Source organism: Alexandromys fortis, unplaced genomic scaffold, assembly GCF_014885135.2.
Source record: "Alexandromys fortis isolate MF-2015 unplaced genomic scaffold, M_Fortis_MF-2015_v1.1 scaffold_50, whole genome shotgun sequence".
Classification (NCBI taxonomy): Eukaryota; Metazoa; Chordata; class Mammalia; order Rodentia; family Cricetidae; genus Alexandromys; species Alexandromys fortis.
Window position 1 is genome coordinate 9,102,680 of NW_026067932.1, and position 16,116 is coordinate 9,118,795.

A 16,116-nucleotide genomic window follows, 5' to 3' on the forward strand; every position below is an offset into this window, starting at 1 on the left:
TCTGTGGGAAAGTATTGTCCTAGGAATTACAAGCATAAGTAAGCAAGAAAATCGAGAGTTCCAGGCCAGCCAGAGCTGCACAGCAAGACCGTTTTTAAAAACAGACAATAGTAACAATGAATAAAATCCTGGTGTTGTGCCTTAATGCCTTTAATCCCAGGACTGGGGAGACGTACAGGAAGACTGGAAATTACAGGCCATCTTTGGCTCCTTAGTACGTTCACAGTCAGCCCAGGACTCATCTCAAAATGGGAGAGGGGGAAAGGATGTGTGGATATATATTACATATAAGTAAACCAGGCTGTGGTGGCCCACGCCTTTAATCCCAGCACTCGGGAAGCAGAGAGAGAGAGAGAGAGAGAGAGAGAGAGAGAGAGAGAGAGAGAGAGAGAGAGAGAGGTGAATCTCTGTGTGAGTTTGAGGCTAGCCTGGTATACAGAGCAAGTTTCAAGACTGCGTGGGCTGATACACAGAGAAACCCTATCTCGAAAAAGCAAACATGTACGTGTGTGTGTGTGTAAAAATTACAGAAAGGTTGAGAAAGATGTTGTTTATTTGAGCTCCTACTATATTGAGAACATATAAATAGTTCTCAGGTAAGTAAGAAAGCAAGAAAAAAAAAGTTGCCTTAGCACAGTTAATAAAAACCCAGAGACAGATATTGGGGTTCAACCTGAAGGTCAGAAAAGCAAAGCAGCCAGTCACTAGCTTTTATCTTGACCAAAATGATGAGCCTGCTTCCAGGACTCTCAGAATGAAACTGTGTCTGAGAGCTGTTTCTTCCCCTTTTATATTCCTCTCTAGGGCTGGGATTAAAGGCCTGCACCACTACCACCCTGTTTCTCTGGCAATCAGTGTGGCTACTGGGATTAAAGGTGTGTGCCACCACTGCCTGGTCCGTAAGGCTACTGGGGTGGCTGTTCTACTCTCTGATCTTCAGGCACACTTTATTTGTTAAAATACAAACGAAATATTACTACAGGTTGCTAAGTTAGTCATTCCAAGAGGAGTAGGAGGCACTGGCTGTTTGATCTGATGGACTACCTAACTTGAATTTCAGGACCCCTTCTTACTGCTAGATTTACTCCCCTGTTATTTCTGTATAACAGAAATAATACTAACGACTAGGATTGGTTGCAGTTTATACATACAAAGACCCAAAATGTACCGTCCGTACTACTACATGTACTACGGTACTACACATGTAGTACGGAGCCTGCACTACAGGACCATGCGAGCCGGGCAAGAGCCTGGAGAATTAAACACACAAAGACACACAGACAGCGTGTGTGGCACACGCCTTTAATCCCAGCACTTGGGAGGCAGAGGCAGGCGGATCTCTGTGAGTTTGAGACCAGCCTGGTCTACAAGAGCTAGTGCCAGGACAGGCTCCAAAACCACAGAGAAACCCTGTCTCAAAAACCAAAAAAAAAAAAAAAAAGACACACAGACAGAGGCACGGGTCATCCTTGAAACAGGAATGCCCCCTTTATTGTGTACTAGAGCGGCTTATATATGGATCCTTAACTCATGATTAACTGCCAGGCCCCAGCCAAACCCACCAGAAGCCACTCCCCTGCCATCAGGAGCTCCTGGGGGGGTCTCATGCTCAGAGCAGCTGCAAACACGGGAAATCAAGTTGCTTAGAGGAAAATCAGGGTCTGAGGTCAACAGCCCCCAACACCAAAAAAAAAGTTAATTCTAAGATTTTTGTTTGGTCAGTTTATTTTTGGGGATGTTTCAGTGTAGTCCAAGCTGGCCTTAAACACAAGATCCCCTGGCCCTGGCCCTGCCTCTGCCCCCTGAGTAACTGAGACTATAGAGTGAATAAACTGATAGATAGAAATAGATTCACGTAGATATTCATATATATATACATATATATATGGATCTTTTGAATCCCACATATATACATTTGTATGTGATAAAATAAATTCCATATAGACGTATAGGATTTTCTAGAATGGATTACAGGCTGTGGTTCAGCTAATCCGACAATGGTTTGCTCTGTACGGAGGGGCCACAAATCCGGTTCAGCCCACAAGGCTGGTGCCTGAGCTTGTCTTCAGTGCACACTGGAATCCTGAAGAAGCAGGCTCTAATGCCAGCCAAGGAATGGCCTTGCTAGCAAGATTGAGGGCAAGCAGGCAAAAAGCAAGCTTCCTTCTTCCCTGTCCTTTACGTAGGCCGCCAGCAAAAAACCTGACCCATATTTAAAGTGGGTCTTCCCACCTCAGCAGACCCAGATTTGGGGTGGGTCTTCCCACTTCAAATGAGCCAATCAAGAAAAATCCCTCACAGGTGTACCCAGACACTTGTGATTTACTTACTTCCAGATATGGTCAAGTTGAATAGCCACCACAGCGTCCTTCATAGTATGTTCTCTGTTTCAAACCCCAATTCTAGTCGGGTGGTGGTAGCACACACCTTTAATACCAGCACTCAGAAGGCAGAGGCAGGCGGATCTCCATGAGTTCGAGGCCAGCCTGGTAGAGCTAGTTCCAGGACAGGCTTCAAAAGCTGGAACTTCAGCAAAAGCTGGGTCCTGCTGCCTGGGAGTGAGGTTGGAGAGTCCCCCACCCCATTCCCCCCCAGCCTTAGGCCAAGCACAGCCCAGCTGAGAGCTGAGATTAGAGCCCTCTTAATAAACCCAGAGCCACGGCCACATGCAAATTATTTCCCCACAGAGACTGAGACGGTGTTGGCTGTTTTCCCACAATTAGGGATGACTTGCTACACGGTACTAAATAATCAGTAGAAGCTAATGACCTAACAATTTGAAATCGCCGAATTGGTATGGCATGAACCAAAATAGCGTGAAACCGACTAAAAGTGCTTGTAAGAATTTTTTTTTGGGGGGGGCTCACTTTGTAGCTTAAGTTGGCCTCAATATGGAGGTCCCCCAGCCCTATCTTCCTAAGCACGAGGATTACAGTTGTACACACAACACCAAACCCAACATTTGCTTTTACGCTTACTAATTTGTATGTGTGTAATGTTCCCCTGCCGTGGCACATGGGTGGAGGTCAGAGGTCAGTTCCTCCTTCTGGCAAGTGGATTCCAAGGCTCAAACTGCCTTTAGCAGATGAACGCCCCTCGCTGGCCACAAGCTGTTTCCTAACGGAGGGACTGTCTTAGTCCAGCCTGCTGTCACCCATCTCTGAGATTCAGTAACTCACAGTGAACAGGGTGACTGGCTCATCGCTCTGGAGGCTGGGGAGTCTGGAATCAAAGGATATATGTTGCACCTGGGGGCATCTGGGAAGCACCTTCCTTTATCTCTTGGCCCACAAGTGTGTGTGTGGGGGGGTGGGAGGTTGGAGAGAAAGGAGAGACACGTTTCTAACAAGCTCACTCCGGAGATGATCACATTAGCATTTGTGAGAACAGACCCCAGGACCCTATTCACCTCTTAAAGACTGTTGCTCTTAGCCCTGTGATGCTGGGGATTAAGTTCTGACGCCTGAACTTTAGGGACCACTTTTAAGCCAAAGCAGTTAAGCCAAAGGAGTTAGGGATGGAGAGAGAAAGAGAGAGAGAGAGAGAGAGAGAGAGAGAGAGAGAGAGAGAGAGAGAAGTGCCTGGGCTGGTGTTACACTTTAGTGATAGAATACTCTAGCCCAAAAGGGAACAGTGAACAACAATGACATTTATGCTTGGATCGCCGACTTGGTAGCTGGCGGACAGAATCTGGAATCTGGATTAGGGTTTAAATTGGAATCCTCCTGCCGCCCTCTGCCAGCTGAGTACTCTGGGGTCCACAGGCTACACAGAAAACCCATGCCACTCAAAATCCCTCCCCACTGCTTCTGGGGCATCTCTCTGTCTCTCCCAGATGCCCCCTGAGGCTCTATGATGACTGTCCATCAATTAGTAGCTAACTCAGCCTCCTGACCCAAGGTTAATTTTATTAATGTGAATGCAAACTCGGGGTTCACAGTGTGATCTAATCTCCCCCAACACTTTACAGCGAAGTTCCCTTTTCATTCTGAAATATTGTACTCACGGGAGAGGCCTTAAACATCCAGGGTAGAGCCATTAAACATCCCAGGTGTGTCCCGGTACCTGAAGTATGTTTAGAGGCCTCCAGTTCCCGCCGCAATTCTCTCTGTATCTCCTCTCCACCAGGTTCAGCAACCCCTCCCTTCTAGAGCCATTCCCTGGAGTCCTTATTAAAGTTTACTGCTCTCTTGTTCCTTCCCTCGGGGCACCGCTAATCCACAGTGTTAATTATCAGGAAGCGCGTCAATTACTTCCGGAACTGGTTAAGCTAGGTGATCCCTTCTGGAAGGCATGGTTCTGCTGGGGTAGAGAATATTAATAAAGGTTACACCGCCTAAGCACTCAGCTATTCTTAGTTTTAACAACGTCTTTGGTCATAACCGTCTCAATCACGGTAACGAACGACTAGCGGTTTTGAGTTGTCTTTCCGAGAGCCGGCACCACTCTACCCTCGCTGTTGCCTAAGGCTTCACAGCAATCGGGCAGAGGGGGTGAAGAAGTCCCATTTGCAGAAATAAAGGCAGGCTTTTATTATACGTGCAACAAATACATTTCTGTTTCTTAGGTCTGATGTAAACTGTGACCTCCATCTGCCTGTTTGTATATCCTTGCCTTGCTCCTTCCCTTCCCTTGTGTTTAACAGTGTCTAACAGCCAACTCTTTGGCCCTGTGAACACCTTCTCTCACCTATAAAAGGGATTTCAAGAGGCCAGCAAGGGCTGTTCTCGCAAATCCCGACTTACAGGGAGACAGTCCTGGGTGCACTCCCAAATACAGTTTGCTTTAATCATACAATCATGGACTTGGTCTTTTCTCCTTGAGAACCTCTGGTTTGACTTCGCCTACCTCTGCTTCCCCAGGCCTGGGATTGATGGCACAGGCTTGAACTTAAGCTCTGAAAAAATTTAGGGGGAGTAGTGGAACTTTGAAAGGTGGGGCCCAGGATAGGAAGTGAGTCCCTGGTGGGATCTGAGGGCATGGGGGCTCTGAGCCCTTCCTGCTCCTCTTCTTTGCTTCCTGGCGGCCATGATGTGAATGCTGTCCCCCACCTTAAGCTTCCTCTACGGTGCTCCTGCCTTGCTGTGAGCCAGAACTTAACGGAGCCAGGAGAGCGTTGACTGAAGCCTCCAAAACTCATAGCCAAATAAGGGACTCCTCCCTGAAGGTGCCTCAGACACTGTCAGACACCTCCAACCCACAAAATTACATCCATTTTTTTAAACCTCTGTTCACCTCTTTGAACTATAATTTTAAATTATTTATTTATCTATTTTTAAAGACATGGTGCTGGAGAGGTAGCTGAGAGTTCTACATCTTGCAGGCAACAGGAAGTTAACTGAGATCAGGGTGGTATTGTGAGCATATGAGACATTAAAGCGCACCCCCACAGTGACACACTTCCTCCAACAAGGCCACATCTACTCTGATAGGCCACACCTCCTAATACTGCCACTTTCTATAAGTCTATGTGTAGAGCCACAGGTCTCCCCTCCTCCCAGAGTTCATATTGAGGACAACTTGCAGTTTCTAGCAAAACATCTTGTTTGTTCCTGTGCTCCCTCTGCCCACCCTGGGGGTTAGCTTATAGCGTCTTGAACCTGGTAATTTCCCACCTGCCTGGAGGACTTCCACTGTGCAGCAGTTAGGAATAGAAGGTTTTCTCTAAGCTTGAATAAACGGCATTCAGCATTCCCTCTTCTCGAATGACCCATGTCTCTTGTGTTCCTTAATCTCCAGCCCCTTGCCCGGCTCCTGAGCCGTCCTGAAGCACAGGTGCTACCTCCACGGAGGCCATTTTCATCCAAACCACCACAGTGGCACTATTGAGAGGTGAGTAGATCATGAAGATACCCAACTTCATCGATGGTTTAAGCTGGTGACGAGGTCATAGCTAAATGGACTATTAAGAGCTGGGTAGCTCATCAACATCCCATCTTGGGTGGGAGAGGGGCTGCCCCACCCTGCGGCGCTATTGGCAATTAGTGGCTGCTGAGGAAGGAGGACCCTTTCCTTCTGAGGCGTAGCCAGTTGTGAGTTTCCCACAGTCCAGTGAATGACTCCCCACCCACGGAAGTAATTAACCCCAGTGGGCCGCAAAACAAATGGAATACGCATGACAATAAAAAGGAAACTTGGGTAAAAGGAGCTCTTCGGGAATAGAAAGGAGAGGTGTGTGAAACTGGCCACGTACGGACTTACTTGGAAGAAGTGCGTCACTGAGGATAAACATTTGGAAGAAGTGCGTCACTGAGGATAAACATTGGTTCACGGCCTCTTTCTCTGTCTCTGGTCGTCATGAAGTTAGCAACGTAGCTGCAGACACTGATGTTTTCAACATGCCTTGTTGTGAGGAGGTCGCTTGTTGGTTCCTGGCTGCTCAGCCCCGAAATAATCAGACAGAAACTATATTATTTAAATCACTGTTTGGCCCATTAGCTCTAGCTTCGTATTGGCTAACTCTTGCATATTAATTTAACCCATCTCCATTAAGCTGTGTATCACCACAATGTAACAGGAAGGCCGCTTGTTTGTCTCAGCTGCCTAGAACCGAAATAATCACACAGAAGCCATATTCATTAAAACACTGCGTGACCCATTAGTTCTAGCTTCTTATTGGCTAACTCTTACATATTAATTTAACCCATCTCCAATAATCTGTGCATTACCACAAGATCATGGCCTACCAGCAAAGTTTCAACACATCTACCTATGGTGGTAGATCCATGGCATTTCTCTGACTCCACCCTTCTTCCTCCCAGCATTCAGCTCTGTTTTCCCTCCCTACCTAAGTTCTTCCCTATCAACAGACCAAGGCAGGTTTATTTATTTATTTATTTATGGTAATGACAGCACACAGAGGGGACTCTCACATCACCTCCCCTTTTCTGTTTAAATAAAAAAGGTTTTAACTTTAACATAGAAAAATTACATATAATGAAACAGTTATCAAGCAAGAATTATAGTTACAATATTTATATCTACTTTATCTTTTATCATAACTAAGGAAAACTATAACTATCAATTCTTCAACTCAAAGACTCCAGAAGGATATAATATTATCTAAGTAAACAGGAAATGCATTGTAAGCAACTTCTAAAACTCTAGAATTGACAGAGACATCTCATTGCCTGGACAGTCACCCAAAGTTCTTCTGTAATGTTGGGGCATCCATCTTCAACCTATTGGATCATAGTGTTTAGTAGACTTTTCCATGAAGCAGGAAATTTCAAAGACAGTTCTGCCTATACTGGCAGTTTGCTAGTCACTTTCTTCTGTGTCCTGCAGAATGTTTGGCAGACTCCTTCATGAAGCAGGAAACCCAAAGGACCATCTCACCTTTAGGCAAGTTCAGCAGTCATTTCTCTCTGGGTCCTGCATGTCCAGCTTTTACAGCATACCATGAAGCAGTCTAGACAAGAGCAGTTTCTTCCCAAATCGCAAACAGACTCCATAAGGAGCTTCTTCAGTGCCTATCTTTCTCTCTCTTAAAGTAGATTGGTGCTGCCAGGAGCAGACATGTCTCATGGTCATGAAAAGTCCCAAATTCATAAAACATTTTAAATGCCATATTCTGTAGTCTTTGAAAGGTTTGAAGAATATCTGTCTATCCAAAATACATCTCCGTATTATACTTAGAAAATCTAACTAACATGACGATAAGCTTGACTATTATAGATGATTATCTATTAATCTATATTTCTTAATTATACATTGCATTTTAAAGAAGCTGTACAAACACAATACCTTAATCAAGAGCAGAAATATAGATATAACAAAACTGACCTTAAATTTGTATCAATAAACCAAGATCCATACCAATGAAAATCTCTATAGCATATCTCCCTCTAAATGTAAACAAACATTTAAAGACAATATTTGGGAATATTGGCATAGTTCTCTCCATACTGCTTCCTGCTTTTTGTTGGGTGAAGTAATTTTGGGGGGTGTTCATGGTAACCATCAAACCACATTAATCTCGCTGTGCTCAACCACTCAACATCTTGTCATAGTTGGTTATGGCACTAACCAACTAACTATGATCACTGCAATGCTGTCTCCAAGTTAAACATCTTAAGCTTTTGAGAATTCCATTTGTCATTCAGTTGGTTTCCGCCATTCTAACCACACAGCCCCAGTGAGCCCAGTTATCCAAAATTCATATTATATGTGAAATTGACACAAGCTTTCCTATCAAAGTACCTGATGTCCCCCAGTCAAGATAATCAGCTCAGAAGAGCGTGTTTGGGCCACACATGATCCATCCATCCTTCTTGTTTTTGTTTTGTTTTGTTTTGTTTTGAGAAAGGTTGTCCAGGTTAGCCTCAAGCTCACTGTGCAGGTAGGGATGCCCTTGAACTTGTGAATCCCTTGCTTATATCCCCTGGGTGTGGGGATTACAGGCCTGAGCTGCCACATCCAGTTTAAGTGGTGCTGAGGTCAACTCAGGGTTTCGTGAATGTTCGGTGTCGTGGTTTTAGTAGGAATGGCCCCCATAGACTCACAGATATTGAATGTGTGGCCCACAGTGAGGGGCACTCTGAAGAGGTGTGGTCTCGTTGGAGGAAGTGTGTCGCCGTGGGGGAGGGCTTTGAGGTCTTCCATGCTCAAACTACACAGTCTCTTGCTGCCTTCAGATGGAGAATAGCCGCCATTCCCCATGAAGCAAGGGCTCCACGTTACAAGGGAGGAGACGGGCAAAGCCAACATCTAGTTAATGACAGAGTTTTCAACTCAGGTCTGCCGGGTGGCCAAGCTTCATCTCCATTCACGGGGGCTAGAATATGTTCTTGTCACAAAAGCCAAACCTCCCTTTAACATATTTTCTGGAAAATACTTGAAATCAAAATGGCTGGAACTGGAAACCTATCTCTTGGTTCCCTGGTTACGTAAGCCTCCGTCCTGGTGATTACCATAGGAACTAACTGTGTAATGACTGACTCATTCCTTCCTGGAACTCCAAAAGAGGTTCAGGCCGCTCCTCTGCCAGAAACAGGCCTTGGGACAGACCCATTCCAGAAGAGATACAGCAAACATTTATCCGATGGCTGGAGAGATGGCTCGGCAGTTAAGAGCACTGGCCGCCCTTCCAGAAGATCTGGGTTCAATCCCAAACACCCACATGGCAGCTCACAGCTGTGTGTAACTCCCCTTCCAGAGGGTCACCCCCCCACAGACACTCATACAGGCAAAACACCTATACCATAAAATAAAGATAATTAAAAAAAAAAAAAAGTATCAATGGCTGGGACTGTAACTCCATGGTACAGTGCCTGCCTCGAAGACCCTCTGGTTGATCCCCAGCACCGGGAAAAAGAAACGTCTATCTGAACACACAGTGATAAAAGAAAGTCTCAAGGATCCTCTTCCAGGCTTTGGCAGACTGCCCGTTTCTGTGTCTACAGTGTTGCTTTGGCACTGCCATCACGGACTGTGTACTATTTACGGCTTCTGCCTGCTGTGGAGGCAACAGCAGGGCGGGACATAAGGTGGAGACAGCTCCCCCGTCGGCTCTTTAAGGAAGTCTGTGACCTCGGCCAAGGACAGAGCTTAAAGAACTCGGGAGTCGCACACCAGTTTTCGGGCGGCTGCACGGGAAACCCTTCCAAGCCCATCAGAGAACATTCTGGTCCTCTGCAATCAGCCTTATCCTAAGCTCCATCAGCAGGGCAGCTCATTTTCCACCCCGCCATCCCCATCCTGCTCCACCGCTCTTCATTTTTAAAAATCTCATTTTTGACCGGGTGGTGGCGGCCCACGCCTTTAATCCCAGCACTTGGGAGGCAGAGGCAGGCGGATCTCTCGGAGTTCGAGGCGGCTTTCCAGGTGCCCAGCCCAGACCTTCGATACCGGCTCTATCCCCTCCCCCGCCCCCTCGCAGCGCACATTCACCTCGGCAACTCGCTCTGTTTCCACCAACTTCTACCGTGGGTTGGGCCGGCAGAGGCAGTAACTCAGCCAGGCTGATGATGGGAAGAAACCAAGATGGGGGTGTTGGTGTGCCTGGCTTCTGTTCCCCTGGCACACCACCTCCCTCTACCAAAGGCCACGGTCAGGCCTCCTTCCTTCTACCGTGACCCATGTTCTCTCCAGGTTCTTTCAGAGGCTAATGGTTTCCTGCCGTTTCTAACCTTCCTTCTAAAGGATCCGACTCTGCTTCCCAAACCTTGATCACACTTTGTACATGCTCACTGTATATAAATTGTTAATGGCAAGAAACAGCCCTGAATGTAGGACCTTAAAAAGCATTTATAATCAAATGTCTTTTAGCAGCTTTTGCTCCTTCCTCAGCCATCAAACAATTTAAAGACAACACAGTAACATATAGTATCCAGACTGTGTATTTTCCATCTTTATGTGCCTTTATTTTAACCTCTATTTTATTTTTATTTTCAATTTTTGACTTTTTGAGACAGGGTTTCTCTGTGTATCTTTGGCTGTCTTGAAACTCACTCTCTAGACCAGGCTGTCCCTGAACTCACAGAGATCTGCCTGTCTCTGCCTCCCAAATGCTGGGATTAAAGGTGTGCGCCACCACACCCAGCTACTCTCTGTTTCTTTTTATTTTAAGGACTTTATCCTTTTTTCTTTTCTCTCCCAAGCCTACATATATTTTTAAACACACTGTAAGCTATTTAGAAGTTTTCTTCATCTGAATCTATCTTTTCTGTATATCTCTCTTTCTCTGACCGCATGAGTCTTTAATTTGCTAAGCCATATGGCTAGTATTAAAGCCATGGCTTTGATGGCTGGATCCAGCCCATGCCTTAACTTTTTCCCGAGAGTCTAGCCTCATGGCAGAGGTACTGGCCGGAGCCATGTTTATTGCCACAACTCGATGGTGTTTCAAGGTCCCTGCCACCGCCAAAAAATATGCAGTCAGCTTTTCATCAACCCCTTTTAAGTGTTTTGTGACAGGACCTCTTAAAAGGTTTTGTAGCTAAAACTGAGTCAGGAAGCCTCTCTTAAACGAGAGCGCTTGCCTCTAGCAAGCAGAGCAACCCCGAGAAAGTCCTGCTACCAAGCCCAAGCTCGCTCAGGTTTTCTGTGTATGCAGTTGTCTACATGTTGGACACCTTTAGTCTGAGCATTGGTAGAGGTGAAAGGTCTGGCTAGTGGCTGGCTGCACTGCTTCTGTGATCTCTCAGCTTTCACTCCCTAACCTCTGACACCGGGTTTTATTAAGACCAATTAGAATTCATGCTACACAGGTGGGAATCTGGTAATGACTTTGGGAGGAGGAGTCTGCCTTCTGTGCTCGTGACATTGTTAGTCAAGTTATTGGCCACAGTCATTTGGAGACTTGAATGGGCCTTGAGGATTGACCACCAAGGTGCTATAATTCAGATCCACAATGTCCTCCAAGGGTTTGTCTGTCAGGCTAGGGAGAAGGCTCCGTGGGTTACAACACTCGCTGTGCAAACCTGACCACCTGAGTGTAAGCCCCAGAACCCGGGGAATAAAGGAGTGTGGTGTTGCCCATCTGTAATCCCAGGACTCCTAGGGCGAGAAAGGAGACGGAGACCAGGAAACAAATGGAAGCTTGGAGCCCGCTAGACTGGAGCATAGAGCCAGGCAGAAACAGCGAGAGGAACCCTGGTCCAACATGCTGGAAGGAGAGAGCGGCCTCCTGAATGTTGACCTCTGACCTTCACAAACACACCGTAGCACACAGTGCATGCATACACACACACACACACACACACACACACACACAGATAAAATGCTTCTAAAGGCCTGTGTGTTAAAAGCTGGGCCCCAGAGTAACACAACTGGAAAGTGGTTTAGGAGGTGCAGCCTAGTAGATTTTAGGATATTGGGTATTATGTGTTTCTTTTCTTTCTTTAATTTACATGAATGTGTGTGTGTGTGTGTGTGTGTGTGTGTGTGTGTGTGTGTGTAACTATGGAGGCCCCAGCTTAGCGGATGCTTATGAGCAGGCCAGTGTGCTGCTGGGATCTGAACTCTAGAGAGTAATAAGCACTCATGTGGAAGCCCCTCCCCAGCCTGCTGGGAGCATGCTCAGAAGATCCCAGGGTCTGAGTCTCTTCCCATCTCTCATTGCTTCCTGGTTGCCATGAGCAATTTATTTCTGCCAAAGTCTTTCACCATGGTGTGGTGCCCCAACAGGAGACTAAAAGTGATATGTATATCTTCCTGACCCGGGACTATGACCTTTAGGGTTCTAAGCCAGGATAAAGCTGCTCTCTTACTAAATTGATCATTTTAGACAAAAAAAAAGCTGAGCAATACACAGGCCCACTCACTCAGCTGTTGGGGAGAAGCTTCAGTCCCTCGCCTTATGAGCTTTCCATGGGGCTGCTCAAGACATGAGAGCCACCCCGAAATCAAGAAAGGAACCCCAGTGTCTTTACTGCCTAATAATTTAAGTGATCTTGATAAAGTAAAAAGTATATATGTTACTATTTCAAAACCTTCTCTCTTCCTTTGATCTGCTTCCCCGTCGTAACACCAATGCTACATGGGCTTTGGTATTGTAGTTTTAATATGAGGCAGTTGTTGGCACACACTTTTAATCCCAGCACTCGGGAGGCAGAGGCAAGCGGATCTCTGTGAGTTCGAGACCAGCCTGGTCTACAGAGCGAGTTCCAGGACAGCTAGAGCTACACAGAGAAACTCTGTCTCAAATAAATAAATNGAGACCAGCCTGGTCTACAGAGCGAGTTCCAGGACAGCTAGAGCTACACAGAGAAACTCTGTCTCAAATAAATAAATTAATTAATTAATTAAACAAACAAACAAACAATAGAACGAAACCCTCTTCCAACTTACTCCTTTTTAAGACTTTTTTCTGTGTATGTATGTATGTGTGTATGTCCTCCTGGTACTTGGCCAAGTTGGCTAGTCTGGCTGGCCCATTGGCTTCAGGGATCCACCTACCTCTGCCTCCCCAATGCTGGTATTACAAGCGTGTGCTACTATGCCTGGATTTTGTTTGTGTGCTTGTTTTTTCTAACATGAGTTCTGAAATGTGAACTCAGGTTCCTATGCTTTCGAAGCAAGCACCACACTGACTGAATTATCTCCCCACAATTAAAATGATGCAAGTGGAAAACTTTTTGTCTGTTTATTTGTGTTCGTTTTTGTTTCTCAAGACAGGGTTTCTCTGTGAAACAGCCCCGGCTGTCCTGGAACTAGCTCTTTGTAGACCAGGCTGGTCTCAAACTCACAGAGATCCGCCTGCCTCTGCCTCCCGAGTGCTGGGATTAAAAGCATGCGCCACCACCACCCGCCCTTGTTCTTTTTTCCTTACAGTTTTCTCCTTCTGTTTATATCCTCTCTGCCCGCCAGCCCCACCTACCCTTGCTCCTGCCTCACTAATGGCCGTTCAGTTCTTTATTAGACCATCAGGTATTTTAGACAGGCAAAGAATCATAGTATCACAGAGTTAGATAAATGCAGCATAAACAAAAGCAATGCACCTTAAAATAATATTCTACAACTACAGGCTCTCTCTCTCTCTCTCTCTCTCTCTCTCTCTCTCTCTCTCTCTCTCTCTCTCTCTCTCTCTCTCTCTGTCTCCCTGGATGTCCTAGAATTCAGTATACAGACCAGGCCGGCCTGAAGTCCTGGAACTCCACCAGCCTCTCCCTGAGATTAGACCTTCTGTTTCTATGCATCTACACATCAAAGAGAACTTGGTAACTGTGTTTTCTTCCAGCCAGAGTTAAGCTGCCGTTTGAAAAGCTCTCAGCTATTTTGCTGGAAGGAATCAGAATACGATTATGAGATAACGTGGAGCATTTGGAAATTATCAGTTTAATTTTATTCACATCATAAAATAATTCATTTCTAATTTTTTTCAAAGAATTGTTTTGATGTGTAGGAACATTTTTCTTGCCTGTCCATTTGCATGTGTACCACATGTCTGCCTGGTGTTCACAGAGGCTGCTGGACTCCCTGTCCCTGCAACTGGAGTTACTGACAGTTAGCAGCTGCCATGGGGGTGCTGGGCACTGAACCTGGATCCTTTGCAGGAGCATTGCTGAGCCATCGTCATTCCAGCCCTAGACTTTTCCTTCTTTCTTTTTGAGACGGTATCGCCATGTCTGGCTGTCATCCTTTCTTCTCGCTTCAGAAGCAGGCAGTTGCAGAGCGGAAGTGGTCCTCAGGGTCTACGGCCATGTGCCGGGCTGGACAGTGTCTCCCTCAGATGCAAAGTGACCGGAAAACCTCAATCAGAACTGGCTCTCGTGTTGCACACACCCCAACTCCTGTTCCCGGGTTCTCTGCTTCCTACCCATTATTGTCAGTGAGCCCAGAATGCCTGCGCCTGCCCCTCAAGTGCTGGGACCACAGGTCTGCGCCACCGTGTTCACCTTGTGTCGTCCTGGGGAGCCGACCCAGGGCTTCCTATTGGGCTAGGCGAGCCCTCTCTCCGTGGAGCTACGCCCCCGGTCTTGTTTGTACATCTCAACCTTCCCTACGCTGTTCTGCTGCCATGGAGAGAGGAAGGACGCCAATTTCCCTCTCCAGATTACACTCGGCACCACACTAAACGGGAGCCAGAGACAGATGGGCCGGGAAGCAGATGAGATGAAAAGCTGTGTTGCAGCCGCAGGAAGCCCCTGACATTGCTTCTCGGCAGCAGGCTCTGTTCTAGGAACCAGCGAGCTTCCAGGCTGCCTACCATGACTGAGTTTGCCCAGAACCTGCCAGGGGAGGGCAGTAGCTCTCTGCTTCGGATCCTTGCCTCCCCAGCCCCAAATCCCATGGATTCTGCCTGAGCTCTGGAAGCTTCTGCCAATGCCCAAGCGTTGTCTCCTGTCAGGATACCCACCTGACCACTGACTGGGCTCCTTGCCAACATTCCTGTCCCATCCCATCCTACCTTCCTGTCAGCTGCCAGAGATATTATCAGTGCAATGTTTGAAAATTTCAATTCTAAAGATTAAAGTACTCCTCTTTCCTCCCTAAACCCAGAGATACAATCAGGTGCAGAGAGTTTGGCATAGGGTTCAAGGTGTTTTGTAATCTGCCCCCAGGTCCCTCCTGGCTCCTCTCATTACCGGCCCAGGCATGGTTCCGGTGTTGAATGAACCTGCCTACCCTGCCAAGATGCTGTAAATTGGCCAACTCCTCTCATTTGCATGACCACCTTCTCCTCTCTGCCGTCACCTGGCCACTTCTGTTTGTCTTTAGACCTGACTGGAAATGGTGCTCAGGGGCCAGGGACGTTGCTCCTGAGCAGAGTGCTTGCCCTGGGCTGGTTCAGTTTCCAGCACTGCACAACCTGGGTGGCACGTGTGTGTAATCCCTGTACTTGAGAGGTGGAGGAGAGAGGATCAATAGTTCAAGGTTATCCCCAGCTGCAGAAAGAGTTGAGGCAGCTCTTGGCTACGTGAGGTGGGGGGACAGAAAAGAAAGGGAGGGAGGAGGGGAGAAAGAAGCCCATCTATGTCTCTCCAACTGTTCAAACTTCTATTAAAATCCTTGACAAAGGAGCTCGAGGGATGACGTAGTATTTAAGAGCACTGACTTCCAGAGGACCCAGGTTTGGTTCCCAGCACCCAAGTGGTGGCTTACAACCACCTAGAACACCAGCTCTGGAGGATTAGACACCAACACCCTAATCCGGCCCCTGTGGGTACCGCATGCGTGTGGTGTACAGACACATCCAGGCAAAACAGCCACACGGCTGAAAATGAAGATCTTTTAAAAATAAAATAAAACCCTTGACGGCGTGGCCTGATTCCGAAGGAGGAAATAAAGTCAGAATAAAAACAAAGAGGAAAACCACCTGCAGGAAACGGGTCCTTAAGTAGCTGGCCAAACAGCTGCCTCCAATTATCCTCTTTTAGAGAAAGGCACACGTGCCGACTTCGGGCTCTTTGACTGCTTAGGAAAACACTCTTGGCCGCAGAAAAGGAATTTCTAGTTTTTTAGCCTCTTCACCCGGAACCCCAAGGCCCATCAATGGTGGAATGGCTAACGTAGCGCAGAAATGCCTGCCAATGTTCCGAGAACCCCTTTGCGGTTGCTCGAACTTGTGTCTTCTCCGCTGAGCCCAAGGCTAACACATTCTTCTCGTCCTCTTGTTGCTTCTGGCGTCCTTTTGAGCTGTTCCCCGTCACAATGCTGTGGTCACAGCGATGG

The 16,116-nt window shown here is 46.9% G+C and overlaps 1 protein-coding gene across 3 annotated transcripts in view; it reads left to right on the forward strand.

Moving 5' to 3' along the window:
* The window catches only part of LOC126503737 (SH3 domain-binding protein 1), a 54,737-nt gene that overhangs the window by 896 nt on the left and 37,725 nt on the right, over positions 1-16,116 (forward strand). For 2 of the 3 annotated variants that reach the window (XR_007592371.1, XR_007592372.1), the window contains exon 2: positions 5,740-5,832. Coding sequence is in view for 1 of the 3 variants with exons in the window: in XM_050145601.1 (XP_050001558.1) it covers positions 5,740-5,768 (29 nt within the window). In the remaining 2 variants the exon portion in view is untranslated. Of the gene's footprint in view, positions 1-5,739; positions 6,426-16,116 lie in introns of those variants that run through there. The other variant, XM_050145601.1, reaches the window with a different exon arrangement.